General features: G+C 39.1%; 1 protein-coding gene across 1 annotated transcript in view; it reads left to right on the forward strand.

Annotated features, from left to right (window-relative positions):
- Positions 1-21,854, forward strand: part of MAST4 (microtubule associated serine/threonine kinase family member 4) — a 538,573-nt gene that overhangs the window by 424,468 nt on the left and 92,251 nt on the right. The window contains 1 exon segment of the mRNA XM_038529583.1: positions 2,252-2,340. Within this exon segment, the coding sequence (XP_038385511.1) occupies positions 2,252-2,340 (89 nt within the window).

Below are 21,854 nucleotides of genomic sequence, written 5' to 3' on the forward strand. Positions count from 1 at the left end.
AACTGGTATTTTATGTCATTCACTCTTCTGCCTCATTTACCCTAGCTCTTAGAGCATCCAGGTTAGACTGCATCTCAGTTAAAGTATTTTTAATTTCAGCTTCATTAGATCTCATTTCTGCAGTAAGAGAATCTCCAGCATCTTTTATCCTTTTTTCAAGAGCCACTGGTAATTTTATAATTGTAATTCTGAATTCTATCTCCAACATTTTACTTAAATCCATATCCATTAGATCTGTGGCAGAGAATATTACTTCTGGTTCTTTCTTTTGTGGCAAATTCTTCCTTCTAGTCATTTTGTCCTGTGCAGAATGGCTGTCATGAGTGAGCAGAGTCAAAAGTATCAATCACGACCCAAACAAAATACACTCCAGACAATTCTGAAGAGGTCAGGGACCAGAAAATAAATTTAAAAAGAGACAACTAAGGTGAAAAACAAATTTACAAAAAAAAAAAAAAAAAGTAGTAAAAATTTTAAAAGAGGGGGGGTGGAAGGAAATGGCAGGGCAGAGAGAATATAGTCTCACAGAGTGGACCACGATGGTGATCCTCTTGGTTCTGAGTGTATTTTGGTCTGTATATTTGGTGCTAAATTCCAAATTTACATTAAAAAAGCAAAGTTTATATAGAGAAACAATAGTAAACAACAAAAACAAGAAGAAAAAAGAGGTGGGGGTGCGGAATGGGAAGGAGGAGAGAATATAATCTCAGAGAGTGGACCAACCCAGCGCTCCACTTGGTACTGAGTGTATTTTGTCTGCATGTACTAAATTCAAAAATTAGAAAACAAAACAAACCCCAAAACTTATATATCAACAAAAATTAAATGCAATACATTGAAAGGAAGCCAAAAAATGAAGAATATATCTATGACACATAATTGTAAAAATACGAAAGAAGGAAAAAACTTAGAAAAGAGTAATTGATACAATATTGTAGTTAAGACAGGAAAAAAGAAAGAAAATTGGAAATTTTTAGCCTGAAAGATAAACGAATCACAAGAACAAAACTTCGAGTTCTATATACTATTTTCCTTCGGTCCTGGAGCTTTCCAGTGCTGCTTGGTCAGTAAACTTGCTGTTCCCAAGTTTAAACTTCCAGCAGTTCCTATGGGGGAGGGGCCTGCTGCCCTGATTCTCAGGTGTCTGTGCCTGGGTGGGGATGCCCCGCCCCTTGCCAGGTGGCCAGCCTCCGTGTGAGCTATTTGCCCTGTGAGACCTTTGTTCCTGGAGTCCGCACCTCTCTTGCAAGAAGCAAGCACTTTTCTATCTGCAGCTCCCCAACTGTTCTTTCTTTACATCTCAAGGTGAATTCATAGGTGTTCATGATGGTTTGAAAGTTATCTAGCTAAATTTGGGGGACCACATGAAACGAGGACCCTTATTCTTCTTTCATCTTGCCTCTTCCTCTGAAGGAAAAGTAGATGAAAGGGAGATAATATTCGCCTTATCATCAACCAGTTTTGCATTTATCTTATTCTTTGCTGCTTGTGAGAGTTACTTTAAAATCCAAATAGACATTTTATAACTTTGTCCTGGCAGAAACAGGAAAACATAGTTGCTCAATGCCCATATATAGCAGTTTGTTTCTGTTGAGTAGACACCCAGGATAAAAACAGTGTAAGTAGTGTGCCTCTGGCAAAGGGCTTTTGCTATTATTTTAATACTAACTGGAATCTGTTTTTATGATTCCAAAATATTTACCTTAATGAGGAATTTAAATGGAGTATACAAGATGAAAAATGAATCCGTAGTGAAATGCATCTTAGGCATCGGCTGTTCTATTGACAAAAGGCACAAATAGGAAATTTGCCTAAATAATTAGATTTTTAATTAGTGCATCATTGTAAGATGAATGGCATTGCGCTTCATTGCATGTAATTTTGTATTAGAGATTTCATGTCAACAGAGATGCTACCTGTGGTTTGCTGATTTGAATCCTTAATTTATCACTTGGGTGTATAGCATGTCACCTATTTGCAGTCAGGAGTGGAAAGAAGGCATTTGATTATAACTTCACTGGTGGTGAGGAATATTGATGATATGGTAAATGAATACATTATATTTTCTAATATTCAAGAGGCAGCCACCCCTCCAACATTAGTGAGTGCCTATTAACTTGCAAAAATTTAAGCAGGAGCATGAGCAGATAGGTTGCTCAACCTCTAGTGTATGTGTATGTTGAATGTACTTGGACATTACTGATGTTATATTTGCTTTTTAAAACTTTGATTTTGTCTTTCCTTTTGACAGTTGCCGAACAAGCAACCGGAAAAGCTTGATAGGTAATGGACAGTCACCAGCATTGCCTCGACCACACTCACCTCTCTCTGCTCATGCAGGTAATTACTTACCCTTTCTTGAGTTGTGTTTTACTTCCTTTTGCTGGTTCTTAAAATACTTCAGGCCTTCTGAAATTTCAATTTCTATCTTGGTTTTCCTGTGTTTTTATCAGTATGTTGTTCTTTCTAATAAGTTAGCTCAAACCTCATCCTCTCTTTCAGAGTATTTGAACTCTGAAATTGAGAATTTCTTTTTAGATGGAATACTTTTTTTTGGTTATTTATTTCTCCATTTCTGAATTTGTGGATGATGCAAGACATGTTTCCATGTTGGGATAATCTTTGGGGAGTACAGATGTGTTTGTTCACATGAAGAGGATCAGTGTTAAGAACTCTGGGAGAGGAAATCTGTCTTTTTCCCTACCCTTCTAATTTCTCAACTGGGAACCCTCATAACCAAAGACCAAACCATAACAAGAGAAGAACCAACACATTGATTTAAAAGAAGATTTCTGTGTCACAGGAGCCTTCATAAGAAAATGAAGACCCAAGGAAATGGTTAGCCTGAGTGCATTAATGCTAGGTTTGATGAAGAGTGAAAAGTTGTGCAAAGACAGGACAGGACAGAAACAAGCTAACTCTAGTAAACTGGGGCAAATTGAGCAAAGGCTCTACAATCACAGCCTTCTGTGTCCCTTGTTCTCAGAAATAAGGATGCTCCTTCCTCCAAGTTCAGGGAGGACACCTCTTACTTGGGGACTTGATGATGTGCGTTAGGCGCAGATCCAAAGACCCTTCCTGCACATGCCATTTCTCCTATTTCTTCACCTTAAAATACTGTTGGTCAGGATGCTGTATTTTGAGGCCACATGTCTTAGCCTCCATCAGAACCATTTAGCATTTATTCTCCTAAAGTTGAACTTACCCTTACTTACATTACAAATAATGCTGCTATGAGCACTCTAGAATGTGTCTTCTCTAGTATGTGTGCAAGAGTTTATCTCAAGTTTTGCCTGGCAGTGGCATATATAACTTACTTATTACATCTACAATCCTTATAGGGACAGTGGATTTAAGATATGAGCCCTTGGCCTCAAGTACTAATAATAAGGAAGGTACAGCCGTATTAGAAAAACTGTACTGAAGAATGCTTTGTATGTTGGGGGGTTTTCTTTGTGTGTTTGTTTTTAAGTTATGTCCATGATGATGCAAGGAAGAGAGAAGGGTTCATTCCAACCAGGAAAACATGAGAGAGTTCAAAGGAGCCACTTAATCAGGATGTTGAAACCCAGGCAAGACTTGGGCTGGTAGAAATAGGGTGAGAAAAGAGGTATTACTAGTGTGCCTTGGGTGGGTGGGTGTTGGATTGTAAGAGAATATGAAGGTGGAAAGAGAGATGAAAATTAAGAGAGCATGAGGAATTTTTATTTTGATTGCCTCTCCAGGATTTGGAGGAGGATCTATGTTTTAGGGAGCTGTCTTGAGGATTGTGAAGGATGATGAGTGGGAAGGATGAGTAAGCCCTAAGTCATTGACTCTGGTGGAAACTCTAATCCTGATGGGCTTTCCAATGATACTCATTTCCTATTTAAAAGTAGGGCTGTGACTCTTTCTCTGAAGGCAATCCTTTTGCTCAGCTGTTGGCTTTCAAGTTGAGTGGGAGTTACCTGTAACACATCTGGGGAAAAGAAAGGAGCGAGAGTGGTAGTTGCCCCTCTGGAATGAAATCTTATTTTCTCTTTAGTAATAAATAAAAGATGGCAAAGTAAAAAAGGTAAAAAGCACTAATTGATAAAAATTGTGATAGTAGATAGAGCAAGACTGCCAAAGCCCAGAAATGGCCCTCTCAAGTAGAATTTCAGAGAAATTCATGCACATATACACAAGAAGGCATGTTCTAGAATGTTCATAGCAGCATTGTAATAGCTAAATATCTGAAGTCACCTCAGTAGCTATCGATTGGAAAAGGGGTAAATGAGTAGTGGCATAGCCACAGAGCATAGAACACAAATGTACTAGCGCACATGTATCCACACGGATGCAACTCAGTGAGAGTGTTGTAAGCAAAAGCCAGGTTGCAAAAGAAGATTACTGAAACCATTCATGTAAGGTTAGCATGAGGCTCCAAAGAATATTTTGTTTAGGGATACATGAGTGTGCCCATAAATATGTATATACATTTCTCATAAGAGTCTGAAGGAAAACATGATAATTTTAAAGACCAATTTCATGGCAGTAGTTACCTCTGAGAAGGTGTGAGGGAGATACCACTAGGGAGAGGGGTGAACCACTGGATTTCCACAGCTGATGGATGGGCACCTGGCTGTTTCTATTAATACCATTTATACTGTGGAGATTTGTATTACATTATCATCAGAACAGTAAAAGGTGACATATAGGGGCAAGCAAGGCCAAATACTTATTTGGGGAATGGAGTTCTATCTTTTTTTTATTTTTATTTTTTTTAAGAGTTGCAGTATTTTATTTTATTTTACTTTATTTTAGAGAGAGTGAGCACATGCACGTGCAAGGATGGGGTTAGAGAAAGAGAGAGAGGGAGAGAGAGAATCTCAATCAGACTAAATGCCCAGTGCAGGGTATGACATGGGGCTCAGTCTCATGACCCTGAGATCTTGACCTGAGAGGACATCAAGACTTGGATGCTCAACCAGTGGAGCTACCCAGTCGCCCCTGGAATTGTATGTTTACATTCACCTTGCACAGCACTCAATAGTATATACAAGTGCTAAGTGTATCATGAATTTTATTTCCTACATGTAATTCAGCAGTGATTAAAAACTTTAATCCTACTTCTCTTTGTAGTGCTCTGTAGTCGTTGTACCCTCATTTATGTGCCGTTGATTAGGCTTTTATTGCTGTGGTTTTCTTCAGTGCTAATATTGAGAATAGAGAAAATGTAGCGAAGACTTTAATGATCCTCTTAATTATTTTTCTTTCATTCTACGTAGACTTGAATTCTTTTCTCTCCAAACATATTTTTAGTGTTTAATCAGAGGAGTGGGCTGAGAGAAGCCTGTCTTTCGGGTTCTGTTTCCTTTAGGCTGTTAGACCCAGTAGGTTCTTATTTGCTCAGAACCTGTAGGACTCTCAGACCTTTTTGTGAGAAATGGCATTTATTGTAGTCTCGTAGTTTCCTAATTACATATAATGAAGGAGAAGATGTAAATTAAATAAAGACCAGTCCTCATGTCTCGGTGATGTGAATGCCTACCTTCTCTCCGTGCCTCATCACCTCTTGCTTCCCATTGCTGTCTTCTGTGTCATGTGTTTGATACACAGGATGCCAGGTGAGAATCCCTAAATGTCTTTATGAAAAACAAGAGAGAGAAAAACTGCCACCTCTCAGCGCTTTCTGACCCAAAAGATAAAGTTAGACTTTCTATTGTTTTTTTTTTTTAGGCTGGGATTATGTGAATCAGGCCACTCGTTGCGGACACATGAATTAATACCTATCAAATGCATTGTGGAGATGAGAACGTGAATTTATTTGTGTAGATGTGTAAATAGTGCTCCAAGGAAAAAGAGATACTGGCATAGTGTTCTGGAGCTTATCTCTACAAATAAAATAGTGTTTGTTGAGAGCCAGGGACTCCAAAAAGAATAGTGAATAAGAGCCCCATTAAAAAAGAAAGGTAGAAAATCACAGGCTCCTAGTTCCAGGAAGATTCTAAGCATGAAATTTAATCCAGAAGCCCCAAAGGAAAAGACTGGTGTATCTCTTCTAACATGAAAATTTCTCTGTAGTAAAGAAAACCCAAAGAAAATAAAGTGTGAGAAATATTTTTAAGCCCATAATAGATAAATATCTGATTGCCTTACACATAGAGCTTGTTTAAATTGACATGAAAATGGTCAGTGTACCAGGAAAAAAATGGGCAGAAGATGTAAAGGGCATATCCTAGAAAAAAAGTCAAACCGTCCCCCCCAAAAATATGAGATCATGATTCACCTCAGTCATAAGAGAAATGTGAGCCAGAATAATAGAGTATCATTCACCTAGCACATTGTCAAAAATTTTATAACATTGACAGAACCCAATGACCGCAAGGTTGTGCAGAAGCAGGCCCTGCCACATGACGTAGGTGTCAACGTGAACTGGTGCATCCATTTGGGTTGGTTTGCACTGTTGGTTACATTTCAACTGCCTTTGCCCTTTGGCCCAGCAAATTCATCTCTAGGAATTTATCTACTGAGATTCTCACAAAATAGCAGAAAATAATAAGTCTGGCTACTTGTAAATAGCAAATGGAAAGTTAAGTTGTTACCTCTTTATCATTTAACGTGTCCTTCAGTAGGGAACCGGTTTCGGTTTCATAGAAAATGATTCAGACCTACAATCCAGCACTGCATGGGGTTGTTACAAAGAGTGAGATAGACTTTCATGTTTTGTTATTAAATTGGTGCCCAAGATAGACAATTAAGTGAAAAAATACATTGTGCATATTGTGTGTGTGTTTTTTAGACTGCATATGTACGTTTATGCACACTTTGCATATCATGCATATTCATAGGAAAATTTTGGAAGGAGAAGCTTAGCATTGTTTATCTTTGGGGAATAGGAAGGTAGGGAAATTAGCATATAGTGGTTTTATAATAAAATAAGGCTCTAAAAATAAATCCATAAAGAAAACAACAGCAACAAAATACCCACCTTAGTTTTCTGTTGTGTAATAAATTACCAAAGATACAGGGGCTAAAAACAATACCCATTTTTTTACATTTTAGGGCTCTAAAGGGCATAAGTCTGGGTACCCTTGACTTGAACTCAGGGGATTCTCCAGGTATCATAAGGCCAAAATCAAAGAAAGATGGAAAAGCACAAGTTACTAGCTCCCTAGGAACCCTCACCTAGTGTTTCTGCTTAGGATATGATTAAGACCACAATCAGAGTGTCAGTTGGGCTGGGCTCTTATGTGGAGACTAGGAAAAAAATCTTCCAAGCTCCTGTAGGTTGTGAACAGATTCAGATGCAGTGCCGGTATAGGAACAGATCCCTATCTCATCCTAACCATCCACCAGAGCACAGCCAGTCATTCCCAGGCTTCAGATCTCTAACTTCTCTACCCTCAACCAGAGCACATTTTTTCTTTGAAAAGGCTTATCTGATTGGGTAGTGACTCCAGGCTTTTTAAGTCCTAAGAGCAAATGTTGCCCCCTTCCGAAATACCTAACCTCTTGTGTCTTCAAAAGTTGTTTTTACTGGGAGTTTGCAGGTGACTGTTCCAATTCATTTATAAGAATGTTTCGGGAAGGAAAGATGAAAAGGCGTCTCACGTTCCCATTGGGCAATGCCAGGCATTATTAAAGGCAGGAAATATCCCTAAGGTTAGATTAGTATGTTGTTGGGGAAAGTTTCATAAATTACTTTATAGTAGTAAAGGTGCCTCATTTCGAAAGGATGAGTCACCACCGTATTTGCCCCCGCCCTGTTCACCAAGCCCCTCCTCAAAGCTCTAACTCAACTAGAGGAAGCCCCTGGAGATGGAAATAATCCGAGCTGCAGAGCTGCTCTTCCAAGTACAAACTCAAAACCTGCAGAACAGCGTGGGGCTGGGCACCGGGGAGTGGGGCAGCCCAGCCAACAGCTCACTTCCCACTCTTGTGAAGGAGCGCACACGGTGGTGCACCGCCCGTCACCCCCCTTCCTCCCCGCCTCCTGGGGGCCCGGGGGCGTGGGCCTAAAGAACCCAACCCAGTTCACACATAACGGGAGAAACCATGAGATACTGTGGATGTTTTTTTGCAGCACAGGTTTTTTTAGTTCAGAAAACTGTGAGGTCCTTCCTCTCTGGGCCTCTTTCCGGGAGCCTCTTTTTGAGCCCCACGTGGGAATGGGCATCCCCACTTACGATGTGCCCTGCGTGCATCTGCGCTGTGGGGGTTCTCGTTCATCACACGTGACACTGGAGCTGATGGGGGCGCACGGGCGGTGGTTTTTGCGGACATGCGTTGACTCTGTGCCATTTTAAAGAAATGGTAAAATCTCATAAATTTTATAGGCCGCATCTCTGGGACTCTGATCCTGCAACCTGGTATGGTTAAAAAATAAAATTTGATATTATGATTATAACAGTGAAAACTGATTAAGTATGTAGAATATAGGAAAAATGACATGAAAAATAAGAATCTCCTCCAAACCCACTACTCAGAGACAACCCCTGCTCACATTTTATTGTATTTCTTGTCCTTTTTTCCTGTACGTGTGTGTGCTTGTGCATGTCTGTATGCGTATACGTGGGATTGCAATGCGTTATGTTGAGACTTTCTATAGTAAGTGCGCCCTTGCCGGTGCTCATGGTGTAGAGTTTTAGGTCCCATCAATAATATAAGCCAAACACAATATCATAATAATTTTTTCCAATTTTACTGAGATATAATTGACATGGATTAGTTTAAAATGTACAACATAGTGGTTTGATATTTTTATATATATTGGGAGATAACTTTAGTGAACATCTATCATCTCATGTAGGTGACACTTTTTTTTCCCCCCTGTGATGAGAACTTTTAGGATTTATTCTTTTGGCACCTTTAAATATACAATACAGTATTGTACAGCAAAGTGACTTTAGTTCACATTACATTCCAGAACTTATCTTATGGTTGGAAGATGGGCCTTTTGTATTTCTCTGTTTGCCTTATTTCACTTAGTATAATCTCCTCGTGACCTATCCGTGTTGCACATGCAGTATTTCCTTCTCTTTTTATGGCTGATTGGTATTCACATACATTTTCTTTATACATTTGCCTTTTTCTTTAAACATTTTCTTTATACACTTGTCTCTTGATGGTTACTTAGGGCATTTCTGTGTTTTAGCTATTATAAATAATGCTGCAGTGAATATGGGCTGCGTACATCTTCTTGAGAGGGTGGCTTTGTTTCCTTCAAATATACACCCAGGAGTGGAATTGCTGGATCATATGCTCTTTCTAATATTATTTTTTTGAGGAACCTCCATCCTATTCTCCATAATGGCTGCACCAATTTACATTCCTACCAGCAGTGCACAGGGGTTCCCTTTTCTCCACATCCTCACCACTACTCAGGACCTCTTTTGACAATAGCCATTCTAAAGTGTGAGGTGAATATCTTATACTTTTAATGGATATGTTTTATTAATCTTGTTTCATATCACTGATACTCATTTCTGATTTGCCATTTGAATTTTTTTAATGGTGCTTTCTGAGTAACGTGAGGTTTTTTTTGTTTTCTTTTAATTTTTTTTGTGGTCTAGTCTATTTCCTTCTGATTTCTTTCACTTTTGTTGTCCTTGTGTCTAGTTGCTATAGTTTCATTTTTTCTAACAAGGCTGATCTTGCTCTAAGAATGGTCTGCTCCGACCTCACTGTTTCTCCTGCTCTCTTCATGCTTGATAAGTTCAGTATCAGTCACATGTTTCCTTACCGTCTCATACTCTTCATCTGTTGTATAGGGTGATGGTTTTCCCAAGCAGTGAGTGAGGTTTTGAGCAACAGGAGCTTTTCTGAACATGCTTATGTGTTTCTTCTCCAGTGTTCGTGGTACCAGGTTTGTATGTTGCACACGGAGGGAAAGCTGTTTCTTGTGAGTTTTAGCTTACTGGTGGGAACAACTTAGAGATTAGGGACCTTTGGGTATCAGTGAAAAATGAGATAAAGTGAGACTAGAGACATAGCCCTGAGTGTGATAGTATGTCTTTTTCACTTATTTTATAACTGTCATTCAAAAGCCATCAGCAGATTTTTCATACCTGAAATGATATTTGCCAAATTGGTTAAATTGGCTTTGTAGATCTTTAGCAAAAATTTTCATTCGGCAAAGCATTCATCTCCTTCAGCCTTATAGACATGATGGTAGGAGACAAATGGTTCCCTTGCTTCTTTATATTTGGGGAATAGCCCAGAGCAAGATCATGTCCCCACAAGGCCATGACAAATTGATTGTGAGCCCTAATGGAAGTTGTTCTATGATGCTTTGTATAACCAGTCTTTCTTTAAAATGATAGAGACTTTTTTTTCTCGAGGAATCTCTGATACGGTCACCTGTGGTCTTTTTTTCATAGTTATAAGCAGATCTCAGTTATACCAACTTAAACTTGTAAAACTTTGTGTTCAGTCTGGAGCTTCTGATGTCCTCAGAATTTCATTTTATGGAGCTTAAAATCAGCAAATCATGTGGATAAACTTGGTCAAGTAAAACATCACCCTGGAATCATCTGTTTTGATTAAAATCTTCAAAGGGCCCAAGACCAGATTTCCTAATCTAGTGTGTTTGTCCACGCTGTATAATTTCACAATGCATCTATTCAATGACATCAGGTATTTCCTAAATCAGGTTCTCTGAATTACAGAGAATACTACCCTTCTTATTCCATGCTACATTCAGAGTTCTATATTTTAATTCTTAGCCTTTGTGTAATTGCCAATTGTTGGCTTGAGTAATGACACATACTTCCCTTCCTGCTTAAGGAAAAGTATGATAAAATCAGATGGACTGACGTCAGTCAGTGTATTTTCCTAGTGTTAGATATTGCTTTGTGTTGAATCACTCATCGGGGGTATATTCCAGCATCATTAGAACTTAATTCCTTCATGCAGATCATCTGCCTTGTGACTTCAATTTGTCATTTTAGTCCTTTGAGAAGACTCTAATGTGTATATGTAATCTTTTCCTAATATTAATTTAACAATTAACATCTTTCATGTATCCTGAAACTCTAAATGTAGACTTTAATCTGAATGGCCTTTGATTTAACTTTTTATTCTCTCCTTCAGTTATAAATGGAAGCTTTGGGGAAGCTGCCTTTTAAATTTATTTTAAATCTCCCCTGTATTAACAAAAAGTGATAATATATTTTTTCTTTTATGTTGTTTATAGAAGATGGCAGCCCCTCAAGAGGGTTTGACTCTGTCATCCATTGGGGACGGCTCTTTGTTTTTTAAATTGAAATGTTATAACTTTTTTTAGATTATGCATTAACTGAATTTTCTTCGGCTCTGTTAAGTTGCTAAAGTACTAGTTGGATCTTAACTGCCTATTTTCGAAGTTAAAATTGACAGTATTTAGTGGTATGTTAGATGTGGGATGAGAGAGAATTGATCAAAGATGGTGTGCAGGTGTCTTGCTGAGGATATCGATGGACGGAAGGGGCATTTCTCGAGATGGGGCAAAAAGAGCAGATCTGAGGTAATGCTGAAGAGTTCACTTTGCTGCATACTAGGTTTTAAAAGTCCATGATACAGTTCAGTGACCTAAAGAAACAATTGTTTTATGGATCTGAAACTCAGAGTTTGAGTCAGTGCCAGTGATACTAGTTTGGAAGACATTCATTCATTAATTAATGGTGTTTAAAACCTTGGGAGGGAATGAAATCAGTGAGGGAGAGTGTTGTGGACTGAAAAGAAGACCGAACCTGGCTGAGTGGGGGTGCTTAGTCTATAATGCCAACATTTAGAGGTCCTGAGAGGCCAGGTCGCCAGCAGGGAACTGAGAGGCAGCAACCAGAGAGGCAGGAGGAAAAGCGGAGAATGTAGTATCTCAGAATTTAGGAGGAGACAGAGAGCCCAGAAAGAAGGAGTGGTTAAGTTTTAATAGCAAGTCCTAAGTCTCCACCAGGCACTTAACAAATATTTATTCAAAGAATAAATAACTGTTCATAAAGAAATGCACAGAGCTTCATTTTACCCTCATGACCAAAAAGGCAGCGTACTCTCTGGGGTCTATGGCAAGATTTGTTTCCCCCAAAGAGAAAGTCCTCTGAAATATCTTATTACTTAGAAAGCCCCGCAGATTTTAGTGCATTATCTTAGTAACTTTAATTTGAAAGTAGCTTTAGCAAATCTTTCACTTACCTTCTCCATAATGTGATCTGTTGCAATCATTGTTAAAAGCCGAGAGGGAGCTCCTGCCTTTCATAACTGTTTGGTGGTTTTGATGCTAAGGTGCTGTCCCATCTCCTGAATCCACAGAGCAGTCAAACAAGGCAGTGTTTCACCAAAATTAAGGAAATCTGAACTGTGGAAAATAGACATTGGAAATTCATGAAGTTATTTTCGCTGTGAGAAAAAGAGATTTTTGCAAATTTGAGAAGGGAGAGGATTCTTGAGAAACAACAGTCTCAAAATAGCCTGGTTTCTTGAAAGTTAGTGAGGTAGAAAAATCTTTTTAAATTTCATATTTTATGAAACAATTAGAAATGAAAATAATGGCTTATTGACTGTTAACTTTTGGGTTAGACATTTTAGGACTTAAATCTCGCACAGTGTGATAATTACATATTTTACTGTTAGAAAATAAATAAACAATATGTGTCATTAGGTCTTCAAATGTCTAGAAGTTTATATATTCATATTGGCTAAAAAGATTCTTTTTTGAAAAAGAAGAGATTGGCTTATGTTTCGGGTGGCTTTTATGTTAATACAGATGGTAAGTAAATGATCACCTAGAACATAAAAAGCTAAAAAAGGTGTATTTAAAATCCTTGCTTGACTCCCTGCTCTCCTCACCCTCAAGATTTTCGGAGCTTCATGGTCTCAGACTGAACGCAGCTTTGGTGATTATCACAGTGACTTTGATTTTTCTTGTACTACGGTGCTTCTGGCACCCTTGTTACCAGCATACCCCCAAATTATCTCCGACCTTAAGTTAGAAATCCCTAGCTGTGTGTATGTGTAGGCAGTCTTCTTCTGCCCGTTAGCTGGGAAGAGTGTCTGGATTTGTATCACAGACGGTTCCGTAGAGATGGAGGAATGTGAGGCAGGGGTCCCATTAGTACGGGATCCACCAGCTGCCTGCATTCAGTGCCAGCACCCTTGCTAGAAGGCTAGGTGCTCACTGTAACCTAGTGGCCTGCACCTAGTTGGCAACCTCAAGTAAGGGAAGTTTCTAAGTCTATATTTTAAATTCAAGTACCTATGCTAAAGAACATTTTCTTAAATATGCACAGTAATGCCATCTCTGTCTTTGAACTTCCTGACTCTGGCATAATTACAATTTCAGCTTTAATGATGCTTTAATGCAGATTTTTTTTTTTTGTATTTATTACATCAATGGGTGAGTACTTCTCCAGAAAGCCATGCAAATTGCAGGCTTTTCAAGCTCTACACTTCTATCTTAGGGGTAACAGTGGGTAATTACAGAGCTTGTCACGAAATATTAAGGTGTGCGTATACTGTGGCAACCATCACCAGTTTAGAGGCTTCAGCGGTGGGGAAGGAGAGCCCGTCAACACTCATGCATTGGAGTTGATAGCAGATTTGGTATCCCCACACGCAGGAAGAGAGAGGTGGAAAAAATTTAGAAGAGCACACATACAAGCAAAGTCAGACAGTTTTAAGGAAAAGAGATGATTTTTGCTTTGAAAAAAAGAAACATAAAAAAATAAAATAAAAAGAAAAAAAGAAATATTTTACATTTTTAAAGTGTCTTCAGAAACCTTTCTTTTTTCTGTTTCCAAAAGCTGTGCATGTTTATTGTAGGAAATTTGGAAAATACAAGAAAGTATAAAGAAGAATATGAAAATCATCTGTGTTCTTATCCACCACTCAGAGCCAACAACTTAGTATTTGGGAATTTGTCTAAATATGTTTATTGTATATACATACATCTAGGACACTTGTGTATACATCAATTGTGCATAAAATATAAATTTTTATATATACATATATTTTGTCTCTACATGTATGTGATCTGTGGGATCATAGATACAACTTTGTATCTAGATCACTTTTCTTCAGTTGAGATTTTTACGTATCATTAAATAACTTTTTTTCTTCAAACACTTGGTTTTAAAAAGCATAAAATACTCCATTTCTTGAATATGCCATCGTTGCCTTCCCCTAGTGAATATTTTGACTCTTTTCCTGTTCCTTGTTCTTAGAAGTAATGTCGTGGTGAATAACATTACGCATCAGTCTTTGTGATCAACTCCGATTAGTTTCTCAGCCCAGTCTGGGAGGGTTTTCTAGAAAGTAAGTGCTCACCTTCTGTTGTCTTGTATTTGTGGGGTCAGGCCATTCCTTTCTGTTTACTGGAGCTGTTGTTGAGGCCCTCGAGTCAGATTGTGTCCACAGGAAATGCTGTGTAATGCTTGCTGCAAATGACATCTCACGAGCATCAAGAATGTGTGGTGTAGGCCCCAAAGTAACTTGATGCGTATCCAAGTACATCTCAAGTGTGTTCTCACTAGGTGAAACAATAGCTAGTTCTATTGAACTTCCAGGAACTTTGTACCAAGTGACATCATGGTGACCTGGTAAAGTTAGTGAAGTAAGTGAAGGAGGAACCACATAGCACAAAGCTGCAGAGCTATTGACACTTCACACAGTGTCCTAACTTTCCCAGACATTGGGGACTTAGCCTCTAGTGTAGAAACCTCCAGCTGCTATGTGACCCTGATCCTCCTGCCTGAACCCTTTTAATTTTGAGATCTTTAACAATTGATGAAATAAGTATTAGATGATGTATGTAATAAACCCTAGACCTCAGGTTTAAAATCAGGATTTTAGCTCCTCTCTACTATGTATCAGCATTTTGCTCCCTTGGGCAAATCATTCTCTATTCTCAACGTTCTTATATCTAAAATGTAAGGAATAGAACTTGCCTGTGCCACCTCCTATGATGGCTTAAACTTGACTATATTTGCAGTATTCTAAAGTCCACACCAGTGTGAGGTTTTCAGGAACTGTTTTTTTTTTTTTTTAAGATTTTATTTATTTATTTATTCATAGACACAGAGAGAGAGGCAGAGACACAGGCAGAAGGAAAAGCAGGGGCTCCATGCAGGGAGCCCGATGTGGGACTCGATCCCGGGTCTCCAGGATCACACCCCAGGCTGCAGGCGGCGCCAAACCGCTGCGCCACCATGGCTGCCCAGTTTTCAGGAACTACTAAGGTATTATCACAACCGATCTGAATTCATAATGTTAAAATAATAGGATACCATGGTGTGTAAATACAAAGCGAATTATAACACAGGCCTGTTACAGTCTTCACATGGGTTGCTGACAGTGGAGTGTGGCATCCTTGTAACTGTCCCCATTGCAGTACCTTTGTCATAGTCTGTGATATTTTCGTCTTGGCATTCCAGCTTTTGGAGATCCCTCAATTACGTACTTAGTCTGGTTTAGAGATGACTTGGGAAATGAATGCCATTTCTTTTAAAAGTCAATTCCAGGGGTCCCTGGGTGGTGAAGTCGGCTAGGTGTCTGACTCGTTTCAACCCTGGTCGTGATCTCAGGATTGTCAGCTGGAGCCCCACGCCAGCCTTGCGCTCAGCGTGGAGTCAGCTTGGGATTTTCTCCCTCCCCTACTGTGCTCGCTCTTTTTTTCTCTCTCTCTGTCTCAAATGAATAAACAAAGAAACAAATAAATAAATCTTATAAAAGGGATCCCTGGGTGGCTCAGCGGTTTAGCACCTGCCTTCAGCCCAGGGCCTGATCCTGGAGACCCAGGATCGAGTCCCACATCAGGTTCCCTGCATGGAGCCTGCTTCTCCCTCTGCCTTGTCTCTGCCCCTCTCTCTCTCTCTCTCTCTCTCTCTCTCTCTCTGTGTGTGTCTCATGAATAAATAAAATCTTAAAAAATAATAATAAATACATCTTTAAAAAAATAAAAATAAGAAACAAAAAGTCAGTTCCAGTGGACCAGAACCACAGCAGTTCCATAGGGCCTGCCGAGGGATAGGGATAGGGAAGGATGCATAGCCCCCTGCTTGACCTTTGCTTCACAGAGCAGATCAACATTTGTCACATTTTGGGCTGGAGAGTCGTCTTTTGCCAGAGCATAAGATTCATGTACACACGTGCATGCACACACAGATGCATGTTTAAAAGCCATTCTAAGAAACTGAGACCTAGGCAGCCAAGGGTTCAGGATCCCATGACTTGTTGGTATCAGACCTAAGTCTGGAACCCTGTTTCCCAGTCAGTCCCCTGGCACCCTTCCCAGCAGGACCCTGTAAGATGGCCCTGACCTTCAGGGTCTTTTGGTGGGATCAGGGAAGACAGGGAACATCCCCAGACTTAGCTTTGGTTCATTCTTCTCTCTTGGGCCTGACGCAGTATCTTGACCCATGGTTTTCTTCATTTATGTTTCTTCTGTATTGCTCTGTGAAAGAGCATGGGTCTCTCACCTGAAGTGGGGGGAGGGGGAGCTCACTTTTCACAAGTACATGCATAGATTTATAGGCATCTTGTTATTATAGTTACCATTTATGGTGTGTTTGAGGATAGAGAAAAATGTTAGATTATATTAGGAATGAATTAAGTTGTAAAACATTGAAAGAGGGAACTGTTGGTCAGGGGAGGAGCGTGTCAGGAATACACTAACAAGACCCCACATGACTAAACCAAGTGAAGGGGGGTCAGCAGGAAATCGCACCTACCTGGTAAACAAGTGGGCTGAGAAGAGGGTAAGCTTCATTTTTATAAAAACTGTGCATTTCCTCACTATACTGCTGCTGACTCTCCTGTCAACATCTCCCTTTCTGGTGCAGGATCTCTGTCTGATACAGGTACACTGAGAATTTTCCTCCAAAGCGTAAACATTCCAGACTGGTCCACTTATTAAGGTGTCAGTTGTCAGTGAATAAAAAACCAGCATTTAATTACTTGGACCTTTTTTGAGTGGATATAAAGAAGTTATATTCCAGATGAATTTTCTTATAGTTCTGTAGTGGTTTGCTATTAATCAGATATGCCTTTGAACAGTTCTCTTATCTTCACTTGGCTTTAATTTCCTTTTGTGTTAAAGGAGGAAATTGGATTATATGTATTTATTCTAATATTCCTTTTTAATATTTATTCCAAGGCTGTAACTCCATATTTCTAGTTCTTTTGTTTTAACGAATTTTTTTCCCCTACACTGTGCTATCAAGATTAATTCATCCTGGCCTTATGTTTTTCACTGGGTGCATGCTCTTAGTATTCAAAGGGCAGATGGTCTCTCAACATCTAAAATAATAAGGAAAAGATTTAGGGTAAGAGCGAAGATTGGATTCTCCAGACCTAAGATGGAGGAGGGGGACATGCCTGAGTGACCCACAACCATGTCCTGGATATGGTCACAGATACCATTTGAGGATGGATATTCCATCCAGAAGGATTTTTCTTTCATGGAAAAATTGGTTTTCCTATGTCCTGGGCCTCTCAGGCATAGTTTGAAAGCCATCCCTGTGTTTACTGGAGTAGCAGTTCACCTTAGCTTGTGGTAGGTATGTCTGTAAACTGGAGTAGTCAGGCTTACAAGCCTTATTTTGCATGTGGACATATCCTGGAACTGTCCAGTAGTTACCAAAGTGACCTTCCCCCATCATTAAAGGAATGAATTTAGTTTTGGAGGTTTGAGGGTGAGGGAGCAATCCTGAGTATGTATGTGAGAGAGGGAGAGAGACAGAAAGGCAGAGAGAGAGGTCCTAAGGCTGAGAATAAGCCCTACTTCAATGTTTGCAGATGCAAATCATTTTAAATTGACGAAAACGTAGGAAATGAAGCAAGTTCCTTGACTGGTAAAACAAAGCCCTCTTCCTTGTAGGATCTGTAATTTGGCGTGGGAATGAACACATTCTAGCATCCCTGAAATTGAAAGAAAAAAAAATATGAGCGGGTTCACATTTGGGGCTTCTGTGCCATTATTTCGGTAGGAAATGTGGGTTTGAAGCTTATCCCAAGTTATTTCATTTGACGCTTTTGATTTTCAAAAGAGAAAGGCCAAATGTAAATTCTTTCCCTTCTCTGGAGACCCAGGCAGTCTTTTAACATCAAGAGATGTACCTACTTCCCCTGACAACAAATTTCCCACAAGCAGTAGCAGTCTGCTTTGTCAAGAGCTCTGCGAAGCTGTCGTATTTCACTTCTCCTGTACTGCTTGTTGACACGGATGATGGATGTTCATTTCTCATGGTGATGGGAGGCTGCCACTATTTCTGTCATGATTATGTGCCTGTCTTACCTGACTCCTGCTTCACATTTCATTTCCGGAAATTGTCTTCCCCATCAGGGTAGCAGTCACAATGCCTAAGTTTGTAAAGTTCCAATACCTAGCGACTAAAGTCACTAACATTAACATGCCTCACCGTGAGTGGCTGGCTTAAAAGTTCTGTGCTTGTTAGCTTATCTGTAACATCCCACCATCCCCAATCTGTGAAACTTCGGTAACACAGGAGATTAAGAAGATACTAATGATGGGTCACATCTTTGGGAAGGATTACACGTGTAGCATAGAATCTCATGATTCCAATACACCCAACACATGGCTAGACCTCAGGAACAGGGTAAGTAAGAGCCTGATGGACACAGATAGAACATTTCCACAGGACAGTGGATTTCACTTTCCTCTACCACGTATTCTGACGTCAGAGACGTTGTACCTCAGCCAAGAAGCAAAATATTTAGTGGTCTCCTCCTACCACAAGAAAGCTGTTTTACACCCATTGTTCTCCCAACAGCCTTATCTTTCTCTATTATATTTGAGAAACTACCCTTGATAGCATTAAACGTCTACCTCAGATAAACTGAAGATTCATTAATGAACTTGTAACAAAATATTTTTCTGGAACCAGATATATGGAACAGAAGCAGTAATCAAAGATACTGTTAATGAAGACTCTCCGTGTTGGAAGAGAGAGAAAGTAACAAAATAAAAACAAAAACAAAAAACTAATCTCTGCCCTGGATATAGCCCTGTGATTTTTTTTTTTTTTTAAGCAATGAAGGAAAAACACGAATCTACTTCCGAACGGAGAAGAATAAACTGATTGCTTACAAAGGAATACAATTTGTGCCTCAGACTTCCTTCCACAAATTGCCAGATACTGATATGGTGGCCACAGAACTCTATTTGATAAGATAGCATATGTATGTATGTATGAAGGCATTGTCATTCCTTTGAGGTCACATAAAATACACTTTTCATATCTTTCCTGAGAAACTCACTTAAAGATATATAGCTCAGAATTAAAATAAAGAGCTTAAAGAATTGGGAAGATGGGATATAAAAGTAGCATGTTGAGCATACTAAAAGTTTGAAAAGATAGTTTAGAAATAAAACAGTGTAAGTAATGATTCAATAACAACAGGATAGCTCTAGAACTCCTATCAGCCAAGATGGAAGGTGGAGATACAGCAGAAGTACACACATGCCAGGTTTCTTGGCTTCCTTCGGGGAGTGAGGCAGGGGGACAGGAGTTAAACATAATCCTTTGGAATCTCTTAATTAGCAAGATAGACATTTAGCTATTCAGCTGTTTGGTTTTTTTTTAAAACATTTAAAGAAAATGTACTAGCATGAAAAGCAGTCATTCCTTTGTACGTCACAGAAGAAAAGAAGAAAATATCCCTACAACGCAGAGTAAGAAAACTACCTACCACACCTGCTTTGAAATATCAATGTGAAAATTGTAATGGAACACTGGAGAAGTTATTTACTATAAACCACTGAGGTTTATCCCAAGAATGCTGACTGACTTGATGTTATGAAAAGTACCAATACATCAAAGCAGTGGGTCCGATGTTCATCTGAATAGATGTTGAAAGAGCACTTCGTAAATTAAACATCCATTTTTGCTGAATGTGCTTTAGGAAATGAGAACACACAGAGAGTTCCGTAATACAGTAAGACACATCTCATTTAGACGAATAGCCGGTGTCTTACTTTAGTGAAAGATTGGCAGCATTTTATTAAAATATCTCCCCATTAATATTTAACTTTATTCCAGAGGTTCTTTGTACTCAAGGAACACCTAAAACTAAAACAAAATCTATAACTAAAACCTGGTAAAGTTTGTTATATTCGGATGACATAAATAACATAGAATATGCAAGAGAATTAAGTGTGTAAATACTAAAATTAATAAAAAGTATTCTGGGCAGCCCGGGTGGCTCAGTGGCTTAGCACCGCCTTCAGCCCAGTGCCTGATCCTGGAGACCCGGGATCGAGTCCCACGTCGGGCTCCCTGCATGGAGCCTGCTTCTCCCAGTGCCTGTGTCTCTGCCTCTCTTGCTCTCTGTCTCTCATGAATAAATAAATAAAATCTTTTTTAAAAATTAAAAAAAGTATTCATTAGGCATATTTTATATAAGATGAATGTATAGAAATTAGTGTGGAATATTACCAGCTATAACCAGTTAGAAATGATAATGAAAGAAAGGGATTAATTCATGATAGCATTCCACTCTCTTCCCCTACCCCTTTTTCACCAAAGAAATGGGAAATAAATACCACGCCTTTGAAATAACTAGAAAGAGCCTTGAAAAAGATTGCTATGTAGAAGCAACAGAACTTTGATAGGAAATTCAAGTATTTTTCAATTTTTAATAATGGAAAGACATGTCCTGTTCATTGGGGTAGAAAAGCTAAATAATATCATTTTGCCATATTAAATCATGGTTCTAAAGCAACTCTAATCCAAATCCTTTTGATTGTGTGTGTAACTGTTTTATTGCAAGCACCATATTCACTCTATAGTTGAAGCAGAGGAGGAATTTATTAAGGTATATAGGTAGCTCAAAAATTTTCAGGAGGGCCAGAGAGTGAGCTTTGAAGTCCACGTGGCCTAGAAAACCACATGGACCATATTATGGTACTGTGCAGAGCAACTCCTGGCTACTGGTGCCCATGATCCTGAATTCCAGAAACTTAGACACTACACCCCCATCCCGAAGAGCAGTGCTCCTGAAAATTAATTTTGCTCTGAAAATAACTGTCACCTACTCTTATATATTGCCTTCTCTAAAGCCAAAGTTGAGTTTAGACTTAATTGGCAAAGGCTTGGCTATGCTCTCATTGCAAAGAAAGCTGGGAATCTGGGTGGTGTGGATGAAGGCATCAGTCTTGGGAGGCAGCTCTGCTGATATGGGAAATTCCTCTTCTCTAGGTTGACAGCTCAGAAGACACTGGATGAGCATAAAGATGACACATACTCACTGGGCATAATGGCTATAAAATACACCAGGAAGACTGTGTAGATGTAGTTGGCCACATAATTTCAAAGAGTTGGACCTGAGTTTATCAGACATCATCTGGGGTGATAATAGTGCAAGCAGTCGATCACACATGAATAATAATTGATTATTATTTCAGTTATTGCTATGATATTATTATTTTAAAGATTGATAATGATATGGTGAGGGAAACCACACACAGCACTGAGAAAGAGAGTGCTTAATCAATGAATGGTATTGGGAATATTGGCTATCTACATAAAAATACATATGTGAGCTGGACTTCATACTTCCTAAAATGATTTTCATACAGATATTAAATGATGTGTAAAAATTCAACCCTAAAAAGTAAAATTAATATGTAGTTTAGGATGAGGAAATATTTTCTTAGCATGAAAAAGTGGACGAAATAGCTCAGGAAAAGATTGATAACACAAGTATACTAAAAGTTTACAATTTTGTAAGTTAAAAACACCATAAAAAAGTAAAATACTAGGGACACCTGGGTAGCTCAGCGGTTGAGCATCTGCCTTCAGCTCAGGGCATGATCCTGGAGTCCTGGGATCGAGTCTCACATCAGGGTTCCTGCATGGAGCCTGCTTCTCCCTCTGCCTGCATCTCTGCCTCTCTCTCTC

Source organism: Canis lupus, chromosome 2 (genome assembly GCF_011100685.1).
Source record: "Canis lupus familiaris isolate Mischka breed German Shepherd chromosome 2, alternate assembly UU_Cfam_GSD_1.0, whole genome shotgun sequence".
Lineage (NCBI taxonomy): Eukaryota > Metazoa > Chordata > Mammalia > Carnivora > Canidae > Canis > Canis lupus.